Below are 12,350 nucleotides of genomic sequence, written 5' to 3'. Positions count from 1 at the left end.
TTTTTAACTTTTATCATCCCATAGGCGTTGATGACCAGAGGGTTTTACGCCTTTAAGCAACAATCAACAACAACAAGAAATACTTCATTTTTTAAAAAAATGGTATTTATTTAAATGCAACGAAATAAATTTCAATGACAGGCTCGATTTTAATGAACATTGAGGAAACGCAAGTACACAGCACACTCAGAGTCACGTGAGCTTACTTTAGACCAATTAGTAGAAGAATCAATATGTATTCCGTGACGGATTCTAACCTGATTTTCCCAACCTCGGAGCCACATAGTGTACAGCAATAATATTTACATCTCAAGTACCTCAGGGGTGTCTCCAAGGCATTTTTCACACTCCTACCAAATGTTCAGTTAAATTCCTTTAGAAATAAACTAGGGGTATTCATGATCTTCAGGTTATCATGTTAAATAGAAAAATTTATGTTAAATGAAGAAATATTTCCTTTTTTTACCATTTAAACGATATAACATATAACATGGTTGAGGGTCTGTTACTAGGTCTGTTAAATGGAGAATGACGTCAGACCAGCTGAGCTCGTCACCATTTTATTTGTTGTCATGTTAGGTTACTTGCTCGTAGTTTGTGTTTTGATTGTGTTAGTATTGTTTTGGATGCTTTTATAACTAATAAAGCAATAGATGACAATAATAATATAATGACAGTTGTCAATTAGCTTATCTTGATTCCCTTCCTCACAAGCTAAAAGATCAACAAGACTCTCAGTAGCCACACTTTTACAAAACTTTCACTTTTCACTCAATTTAGGCATGTTGTAATAAACTACTTTAGTGAAAACTTAGAAATAAACAATAACATGAAGTTTTGAAAGGAAAGGTTATGAAACAAATTGCTAAAAAATCCGCTAGGATCTCTTATGCATTTGACATGACTTTAAAGAGGGCTGCTCACAATCCTATACTTATAACATTTAACATGGTAAAACATTTTACATTTAACACAACATCATGAATACCCCTACTGTAATTAAAACTTAGAAGTAAACAATAACATGAAGTTTTGGAAGAAAAGGTTATAAAACAAGAAGCTCTAATGCATTTAACATTTAAAGTGACTTTAAATAAGGGTGCTGACAATCCTGTACTTATAACATTTAGCATGGTAAATGGTAAATAATCTATCTCCTTATGTAATATAAACATTTTCCTGATATAATGGTCTTAATGCTTCATATAGACTTACTATATTGTTTTATAAAAATCATCGACATAAGCCCTTATGACCGCGCATTAAAGACACTTTAAATGCAGAGGAGCTCCTAGCGGATTTTTCGGGAAACTTGTTTTGTAACCTAATAATATGATCTCCATTAGTTTGTCATATCTTCTTTCCTCCATCTCAGTTGTTCTTCGTTTCCTCCCCTATTTTTTCTATTATTATTTTTACCTATTAGTTAATTAGAGTTTAAAAAAAAAAAAAAAAAAACTACGAGCAACTAACCTATCAAAACGACAACAAACAAAATGGTAACAGTGAAGATAATTCTTGCCGAGATTTGTATATATTTTCTTATATTTTCAAAGTATCAAATATACCTCAGGCTTTTCATGGAATGCCGTTCAATTTCGATATATTAATATTTTTTTTGATTAATTAGAAATTTATGCATCTCTCAGGACATTCCATAATTTCAAACCCCAAGGTGGGGATCAAGTTTTCATTTCGTAGGACCGCTACAGAAATAAAATCCACTGCAGTTCCGAGATTACAAAGACCAACGCCTCAGCTCTCTCAGCTACAGGCGGTCCCCAGTGTATTGGTCTTAGCAGGCAAAATGGAATGAAAATTCATGTGAGTGAGCACACAAGAAATTTTTATTTTGTACTTCTCTAAAGAAATTTCTGGATACGCTACATACTAGAACAGTTCAATAGGTTTAAGTTGTTGATATCTCTTTCTAATAAATTATACTATATCCAGACCAATTTTTACTAATAAAACTATCTATATATTCCTCGATATTAGAAACCATAAGGTGGTTTTGTAAAAATTGGTACTTATCTAGAGAGGAAGAGTACTGACGGGGTACCTCCTTAATTAACATGATAAATATCAAGTCAGTAGATTCTTGATTTAAATTCTTATCGACCTTCTGCAGGTACTGGTTGCCCGCGAAGCTAGTGATGACATAGGCTTATATGGTCGTGCACAGACAAGGTAAGTTATTTTTAAATCGAGGAAAGTCATATGTTCTGGAGCTTCCGGTTAAGATGTCCAAGATAACACTTCCACTGAGGGCGACGTCGCATTAAAAAAGAAGCCTTGAATAAGTAACTAATAGACTATTTAAAAAAACATTCAAATAAATCGGGCCATTAATAATAAAAGCAATACATTAAAGATTCAGATAACCAGATTTCTTGGCATAAATCTTTTTAGAATGAAATTATGGAACAAAAAAACATTTATTACACGAAAATAATTATTAACTGAACAGAACAGTTTGGATCCTGATTTGGTTTACCATTAACATCATTAAACAGCTCTTTTAATTACAGCATAAATATAAATTATGGAAAAAGTCTGTAACCAAATAAGGTTTTGTTTTCAATAAAGTTAAGCGTTATATTTTTTGCAATAATTTTCATAAAATGTAAACTGAAGGCAATATAACACAGGGCTAAAATATATATCAATAAAGGGAAAAAGTAATTGAAATTAAATTTTATAGTAATTAGTAATAGTGATGATTACTTTGGTTCAAGTAATAATAATTATTATAATATCAGTGATTCATCAAGCAGTTAGACTAATCAAAATTGAAATTCAATTAAAATTACAGTAGTTCTAATTGCAATAAATGTTTGCTAAACAATGATATATCTTCTTTTTTTTTTTAAGCCCCATGGGTGCGAGGTCAAGATGGACAAAAAACGGGTTTAGGGGAAGCTCTTCAATCTCAATAACCATTTGACATACAGATGTCTATTAGCACTCAAATTAAAGCTAGTTTAATGAACTATAAAGATGTTTATCTTCGTATAAATAGTATGTTTCATGGTATTTGCTAAAATATATTGATTTATAGTTGTTCGTAAAATAAGTTTGATTAATGAAAAACTTCATCTCAGAAACCATTGGACGTACAGATGTCTTCCAGCGCTCAAATCAAAGCTAGTAAAATGCGCTATAAAGCTGTTAATAATGTTTATCTTTGTAGAAGTTAAAGTTTTTATGATATTTGACAAAATAAACTCACAAAATGTTAATTACTAGTTGTTCCTATAGGATGTTGGATTTTTGAAAAAATATATCTCTAGACCCAAAAGACGCACACATGTCTGCCAACACTCAAAATAAAGGAAATTTAACTTACTATAAAGTAGTTTATGACACTTATCTTCGTAGGGTTGTAGTCTTTATCATATACACATATGAATATAAATTTGGCAAATGAAAATTTGTCCAAACAACTATAAATCAATTTATTTCTGCAAATTTTATGAAAACTACTACGCCTAAGAAAATAAACATCATAAACTACTTTATACCTCATTAAACTAGCTTTAATTTGAGTGCTAATAAACATCTGTACGTCAAATGGCTTTTGAGATATCGAGTATTCAAAATAAATTCACTAACTACTATCTTTCAGTACGTTCCATACAACATTTTTATGAAATGTTGCTTTTTAAGAAGCTATATCTCGAGAACTATTTAACGTAAATAAAGAAATTAGGGCTCATATTTTCGCAAATTTACTCTACATTAATTGACCTTCTCTTAGGTTTTCTTGTGTTGTTGGTAGTTTTTATGATATAGAGCTCCGGGTGAAATTTTTTTTTTTTTTATCGTTTTGAAACAGCCGCCTTTTTGACTAGTAATCATACATAGTTTTCATTAAAGTAATCAAAAATTGGGGTGAGATAACTGCCTTTTTTTTCCTCTTGGGCTTTTGTACTATCAGATGTCTATCAAGGGTGACACCCAGATATATCATTGCTACTCATGATAGTTAATATCATTCACATAAATCCTAAGATTTTGGAAATAAAAAAAAAAAAGAAAAACATAAAAAATAATATTGACAAGAAAAAAAGCAATAAAAATACGAATAATAAAAAGAATACAACAGTATAACGAAGTAATAAAATGCCCTTGCAATCAAATTGAAATGGAGAGAACTGACAGTCTCGATTTTTTTCCCGATTCAAACATGTCTATTTCTTCTTTTTACTCCTATATTTATTCATAAAATCTTTTAGTATTTTTTATTTATTCATTATTTAGCAATGCGAATAATGATAACTTGTTATTTATATCTAATAAAAAAAAATTTAAGGTCCTTTAGAGAAATCTTTTTAAAGATTCGTCATTTATCCTAAGTAAAACTATTTCAACGCAGATAAGACCAGTCTCATATAAAAGGACATTCTATTTTACCTTGATATACTAAGGTTAATCAAAATAATTAGAGTCGTTTTCGAGAAAATCGAAAAAAATTTAAAAATCGATTCTATAAAATAGCACTTCTTGTAAGTCGATTTAATCGATACATTTGCCGTCATGTATCCGCCTTTAATCGGTCTCTCGTGTCTTTTCATTTTTGAGCTAAGCTGCTCACAGACTATTTTGCGGGACGAGGTTTTTTGGACTCAGGGAACCTCAAAACAAGTATTTCTTTCGAAATTCTTCACGATTGCAATAATATTCCCTGTTATAAAAAAATAAATAATACCTAAGAATAACAATGAAAAATAAGTATTACTAACTAAATGAAGCTGAACTATAATAGTCATGGCCGAACCCAAAAGGTGCATGAGGGGGCAGGGTCTCCCCCCCCCCCTAGAAGTTAAGTTAAAGTTAAAAAATTATTAACTCAATAAAAATTCAATTTTTTTTTCAAGCAACTACTAATTGTAATAACTAATAAAGCATTGCTATAATTATATATAATTTTCTTAAAAGTTTTGTTTCATTCAACTTTTCCGTGCTGAAATATCACAACCTGATTTACTATGGCTTGCCTCCCCAGTTTTGATCCAGGGTACGCCCTAGATAATAGTTAACATGAAGTGATACAATGGCAATAAAAACAAAAAACAAATACTTTAATTCTATTGAATGAAGACTTACTGATAAAGGAACTGACCTTTCCCTATAGTGAATATTCGTCGCTATTAACGTAGTGAGAAAACCATCTTTTTTTATAAATACTTTTTAACTAAATTTAATTTACTGGAAGATTGCAGATTGACCGTGTGTATCAATAAATGGAATTTGGTCCGGGTGCGGTCAATTAAAACTCAAATAGTACATTTAGTGTACTATTTTATATTTTAAATATAAGAAGATGGTCAGGGTTGTGGTCAAAAAAAGAACAAATAGCTTATAACTATTTTAATGTCCGACGTTTCGCCCCACTTTAAAGGGCTTCATCAGAGCTAAAAAGATACAAAAAAACAAAAACTGAGAATATTACAACAATAAGGTAATTTGAGCTAGGATAAATATTATGTAAAAATAAAGTGATAAGAAATTACATATAAATAAAAGGAAGGAAGACATAAGATAGTATTAGTATAAAATGAACTTGAATAAACAATGATAAGAATAAAAAATAAGTAACAATGCCAAGAATAAAAATTTTAAAATATACAGTTAAAAAAGTACAGGAAATGAACATGAAACAAAAACAATACGGAAAAAAAAATAAGAAAGTAGAGATTAAATAAACTTCTTGAAAGAATAAATATAAATAATAATAATAATAATGATATTAAATCAGCAAAGAAGAAATATTTTACGTATTTTTTTAAATGTTTACTCTTGCCATTGTTACTTATTTTTTATTCATATCATTGTTTATTCAAGTTTATTTTATATTGATACTATTTTATGTCTTCCTTCCTTTTATTTATATGTAATTTCTTATCACTTTATTTTTACATAATATTTATCCTAGTTTATGATTACCTTATTGTATCTGATTGTTGTAATATTCTCAGGGTTTTTTTTTTTGTATCTTTTTAGCCCTGATGAAGCCCTACAAAGTGGGGCGAAACGTCGGATATTAAAATAGTTATAAACTATTTTTTTTTTTTTTTTACCGCAACTCTGACCATCTTCTCATATTTAAATTTTTTACGGTCAACTATAATGAATTAAATTAAATTTCTCATTAGAATAGAATACTTTTTAGATATTTCATCAAACTTTCAGGAATGAGAAAAAAAAAGTCTAAGCAGGCCAAATTAACATATTTTTATTTATGGCATATGAGAGCCTTCGTTAAGGATAAGGGACAGGTAGAATTTCGTTAAACCGAAACATTGTTTTATTTTGCTATTATAACATTCTTTAGAGGCAGTCATTCAATTGTTTTTATATTTTTTCTTAAAACAAAAAAAATAAAAACTAGTCAATTTACTAATAATTCAAATAACTAATATCTTGAAAGTTTAATTAATACAAGGCCTATTAATTTAATGATAGTATTCGTTTAATAGCGAAACGAATTTTAGAAAATTTCCTCGTGTTATTTAAATAATTATGTTTCGTTTTTAATTAAGTAAATAAATTTTCTACAGAAGTTTTAGATTAAATAATTAACATAAAATATAATAATTATATTCTGGACTTTCTTTTTAAGAAGTTGATTATATTATTTTTTTAAATTGTTGAGGTGAAGAAAACTATATAATCTATATTTCGTAATTGTACAATGTTTCGGGATATTATCCCATACTCATGTACTTTTGTATCCTAAAATTCTAACAAATAAATGATTCTTATCAACGATTTTTATCAATATGTAAATAATAAATTCTTACAATCATATGTACCTCATATCTGTCATTTTTTATCAATTTACATTTTGAAATCATGTCCATGCACATATTTATAAAACAATTATAAAAATAAAGAAAACTTTTATTATGTTTCCATTGCAGGATAAATTATTATATTTAAATTAACTTTTACTTAACTGTACATGGAATATATAGTAAGAGTGTGTGAATATATTGTGATCTTGAAAAATTTCAAATTCGAATTTTCGACGAAAATAATTGTTCGGAGTTTCCTTGAGTCCAAAAAAACCTAGTCTCGCAAAATGGTCTGTCTGCCTGTGAACAGCCTAGCTCAAAAATGAAAAGTCTTACAAAACTGCACTTGCATATTTAGGGCAGGCATGTGTATGGGATGTGACTTTCGAAAATCGACTGACCAGAAATACCATTTTACAGAGCAGATTTTTCACATTTTTTGGATTTTCTCAAAAACGGTTCTTACAATTTATATTATACTCGGTGAATTAATCAGAAATTAAGTAGTCTTCAATACCAGACAGGTCTTAACCTCATTAATACAGTCAAATAGGGCTTAAATGCCAAAATTTCAAAAATTCTTCCTCTTAAGTACTATTAATCTGGTTTACTTGAAAAAAATTACCAGTCCTCATTGTTAGTAGTAGTAAACAATGCATAAATACAAAATATTAATGAATTTTATGAATAAATAAAAGAGTAAAAAGGAGAAATAGATACAGGGTCGAATCGGAAAAAAACGAGACGACCCGATCTCTCCCGATTGCCTGTGCATGTTTATGAGTTCGTAATCTCTCGTTACACCGTTATATTCTTGGCAGAAACGAAATTAATACTAGATATTCCAACATCGAAAAAACCTGAAATACGAATTTTTATTGCAATAAAAAAAATAAAAATTTTTTGGTTATAATTTTTTGCCTTTCTTAGATATTAATTTTATTTTTATTTTCGAAAATCATAAAAACATAAGTAGGTTTAGTAAGTTAACGTTGTGTACACCATTTTTTGATAAATTTATAGTAATAATACCCAACAAACTATCTACGACGGATTAAATCCGATAAAAAAAAAAGAAAAAGAAAAATAGATAGATTAAATATAATTAATTATTTTAAATACAGTCCAATAACTTTTTATCTAATAAACTATGAATTATTTGATATTATATTAAAGATTCCATTTTATAGGCAAATTAATTTATATGAAGTCATTCAATTTTATTTAATATACGGATGGGTATAGGGAGACTGTTAAAATACGAATATGTGAAATCAGTTTATTACCGCAGCCGACATGCAACGTTCAATGTAGATATGACCTTAATACATACAAATTCCAGTGTCAACATTATGTAATGCATACATTAAAAAGGTTTTGCACATATACCTTAGAGATTGAAATAAAACTTAACCTTAAATGTAAATCAGAGTTCAAATTATGTTTTAAATAACGAATTGCATGATAAATAGGTATATGTTTTATTATATTGATTTTTTATCCGTTGAGTTATGTATTGTAATTCATAATTCATGAAACTACTAACATTATATTATTAAATAAATTTCTACAACGCACACGCAAAAAATATTTAAGATTAAACGATGATATTTAACTAGTGATAAGACTTCCTGATAAGGGATAAACACGTGGAAGAGGTTACTACCCGGTTACCTAAATCCGAGGTTACTTATCACTCGGAGGCGAACCTTAGAACCGGTTGGAACCGCCTTTATGTACCGCCGGGTTTAAAATAGATCCTAGGAAATGTCCTTAGACCGCTTCCTATTCGCCTAGGCAAAGGTGGGATAGTGCAACAAAACAGTCTCCGATCGATGGCTCTACCGCCACAGGACCAGTTCGAATTTGAACGCAGTACCGGTGCGCATAGTCTGTTTTGATGATTTGTTGATATTTATTGCTTTAATAGTAATGAGAATGATTCGATGGAATAGTAGTTTAAAAAATAACTGACCTGATAGTGTGCGAGCCAGAGGTAAGAGATGCCTTCTTCTTCAACAACTCACTCACGAAACTACCACGGGCACCTTGATGGATCCACCTGACAACTTTGCCATTCCCTCCTTCTTCTGTCCCATAAACAGCTTTGACACATGTGAACCAATGGTCACTAACGAAATCGTCATGTTTCATTTCCAAGTCCACTTCCACATAGCTCGAGTTCGACCAACCCTTCCGCAGGCGGCCGTAGCTCTTGGAGCAAGAGTCTTCGGATCCGGGCAACTCATTGGTCAAACGAATCTCTAGATCATCGGAGAAATCCTCACCGACGATGCCAAGATTGGCGGAGTACTTTCCCTTTGACAAACTCTCGCTGTTGAGGACGATAGAGCTGACTGAAGGTTCGGTCTTGGATACGCTGAAGCAGCGGGCTGACGAAGAGATGAGAGTGATTATACATACGTGTCCCAATAGAGCCAGACCGAAGACGGCCATTGCCTGAGCAGAACTGAACTATTGCAAGCAGGGAGCCTGCTCCTACACTAGCGCTGCCTGTCGCCCTCTAGGCCAATTTATACTCCGGCTCAATAATTTACAACCAGCCCAAGCAAACAGACACCCTTCATATTGATTATTTTCAAATTTACACCTGCTCATAAAATTTTATAATCCGCAAAAAAAATTACTAAAACCTACTAACCTACTACGATCATTCAGTTTATCAGTATAATCTTGAAACTTATCTTTTTTTATAAATGGAAGTCTTCATGGCAACACACCCAAAAAGTATCTGCTTACCAACAAACAAATGATAATTACTATTAAAAATAATATTACTTTTTTATGATGGTATTTTTTAATCTTAGAACTTATATAATTGAGAATTATACTTTTGTTTTTTACATATTGCACAAGCCAGTGTAATTCAATTTTTTCTGAAGTTAAAGTTATATTTTTATTTCCTTAATCCTGTTACTTTACTTACATATTTAATTACCTATATATGTATGACAATACTCTAACAGAGACACTTGTTTATTTCTCAGAATTAGAAATTTGAGTAGTCCATACATAAACAGGAACAAATTAACATTAAATCCAACTTTTCTCAGATTCATATGTTTTAAACATAACACCTTCACATATATATATATATATATCTTTAACTATAATAAATTATAAAGGGAACTAATAGCCCGAATGAATATGGCATTTACTGATATAAAATAAAGGATAAAAAATATGTATAAAGAAACAATATGTAAAAAATCAATACAACTAGTTGCTAGCTGCCATAAAGTTTTAATGGATTAAATGATGAAGGACACAGTAAAATAGAACAGAATGTTTATTTCCCATTTCTTATTATATTATTTTAAATTATTTTTATTTTATACATATTACTTAATTTTAATATTATTATTCTCAAACAGCCTTTATCTTCTTATAATACTTAAACTATTCATGTTTTTCAACACTATTTATGTATCCACAATGTTAGTTATTTTATTATTTGCTAATCACTCTGTTTATCCTGTTATTTATTGTTTGTTATCATGATTTTTGTTTGTAGCCCTGACGAAGGCATAAAATTCTGCCCGACATTTTGGTACTAATAAATAAGTTTCTATTTATTTGTATTTGTCACTGAGTGCACCCCCCAACTATCTTCTCATTATACATACATAAGGTGCCTAAATAACTTAAGTGTAATTTTACAAAAAATATAATAAATCAAGCATGAATAGTTATTTATGAAACTTAAAAAGCCTTAAACTACATTTTTTCAGAAATATTAAAGACTTAAATGATAAACTTCAGTTTATTTTTAAAGGAAGATTATCTTATTTAAGAAAAAAAAATTTTATCCTTATTTTGTAGAACAATAATAAGAGATTAATATAGATGTCTTCTTCTGTTTTAATAATACAGTTCATCTATTTTATATTTTTCCACTCTAATCCAAGAATGGAAGAATATAAGAAACTTCTATTTTTGAAATGTTACATTATTTGGACCAAATCATTGAAATAAAAAATAATATTTTAACCACGAGAATACAGTTAATGTCGAAGCCGTAATTCTGTCGAATTCATATCCTTTGCCTACTCTTTTTATATCAGATCAGGAAACACCGACTTTTATATTAGTTTTTAAAATATTAAAGTAAGTACAATTGAAAATTACTACAAGTGAAAATTATTTCAGCTAAATATAACATGCTTTAAGAGATCCTTCTCAAAACAATTGATAAGGTTTTAAAAAACAGATTTAATATCATTGATCTTTTATCTTTCACTCACTTTGATTCAACATAAGACCACTTTTAGTAAGAACTGTTCCAATAATTTTAAATTCTTTTCCTGTAAGGAGAAGATGGTCGGGGGTGTATTCAGCAAAGAAAACCAAATAAACAAAATTTATTTATTTGTGCCCATGTTTCAACCTGAACTTCGGGGCTGAAAAAAATGAGATAACAACCTTAATTCAGAGAAACATAAAAATAAAATTATAATAAACACACTTGGAAATATACATAATAATAAATCAAGTAGATAGTAAATGATACTAATAGTAGATAAAATATAGTATTGTGGAGGTAAGAATAATAAAAAATAAATGATTAAAATAAAATCATTAAAAACAGACAGTGCTCAAAAAAATAAACTTAGTGAAATACCAATTAAATTTATATTGATATAAATTGTTTTCATTATTTTTAAACATTATTTACATATTTTATTAAGTTAATTCAATTATTCATCATTTACATTTTCTTCCGCACTTTTCATTATGTTGATTCCTTTTTTTTTATGAACACTGTCTATTTTTTAATAATTTTTTTATCATTTATTTTGTATGATTTATACCTTTATTAGTATCAAGTACTATCTAGTTAATTTATTGTTATGTATATTTCCATATTTATTTATTATTACTATTTTTTTAATTTTATATTTCTCTGAATTAAGGTTGTTATTTTGTTTTGTTTTTTCAGCCCTGGCGAAGGTTTGAAATTCAGGTTGAAACATGGGCACAAATAAGTAAGTTTTGTTTATTTGTAATCTTTGGAGACCACACCTCTGAGCATCTTCTCCACATATCAATCTACAGTCAATTAATAACACCTAATAATTTTTCCCCCATATTAGTGTTCCCCATATTACATAATATAAATAAAACAAATGTTTCCTTATAAAAGAGAATTTTTCAAAAACTTTATGCTTATGCAACATTTTCATTAGTCAAGTACAAATCTTGATTGAGGTTTGCCCATTTGGTAAGAAAAATGTGTTGTATTGAAATTAAAAAAATTCTGTAGCCAATCAATTAAACATTATTAAGTTCTGTGTGATTGTGACGTTCACACTGACAATGATTTTCACTCTATTATATAAAAAAGGTGTTAGTGATCACCATGTAATATTTTATTTTACTCTCAGCGAATTTAAAACACAAAGCCTGGACAGCTAGAAAAAAAGAGAAGTTAGGATAAAATTGAAAACTTAAAGCCTGGGCAGTTAGAAAAAAAGAGAAGTTAGGATAAAATTGAAAACTCAAAGACTGGACAGTTAGAAAAACTTTGAA

At 29.1% G+C, this 12,350-nt stretch overlaps 1 protein-coding gene across 3 annotated transcripts in view; it reads right to left on the bottom strand.

Moving 5' to 3' along the window:
- Nucleotides 1-9,318, bottom strand: part of LOC106678912 (metal transporter uex) — a 235,577-nt gene extending 226,259 nt beyond the window's left edge. For 2 of the 3 annotated variants that reach the window (XM_067049119.1, XM_067049120.1), the window contains exon 1: nucleotides 8,776-9,318. In XM_067049119.1, the coding sequence (XP_066905220.1) occupies nucleotides 8,776-9,257 (482 nt within the window). In that variant the 5' untranslated portion in view covers nucleotides 9,258-9,318. The remainder of the gene's footprint in view (nucleotides 1-8,775) is intronic. The other variant, XM_067049118.1, reaches the window with a different exon arrangement.
- Nucleotides 9,319-12,350: the final 3,032 nt, after the last annotated feature.

The sequence above is a fragment of the Halyomorpha halys genome, unplaced genomic scaffold (genome assembly GCF_000696795.3).
Source record: "Halyomorpha halys isolate HHAL.00 unplaced genomic scaffold, Hhal_1.1 Scaffold168.1, whole genome shotgun sequence".
In the NCBI taxonomy this organism is placed as follows: Eukaryota; Metazoa; Arthropoda; class Insecta; order Hemiptera; family Pentatomidae; genus Halyomorpha; species Halyomorpha halys.
Note: the sequence above shows the minus strand (reverse complement) of the source record. Positions and strands in the feature narration are given on the sequence as shown.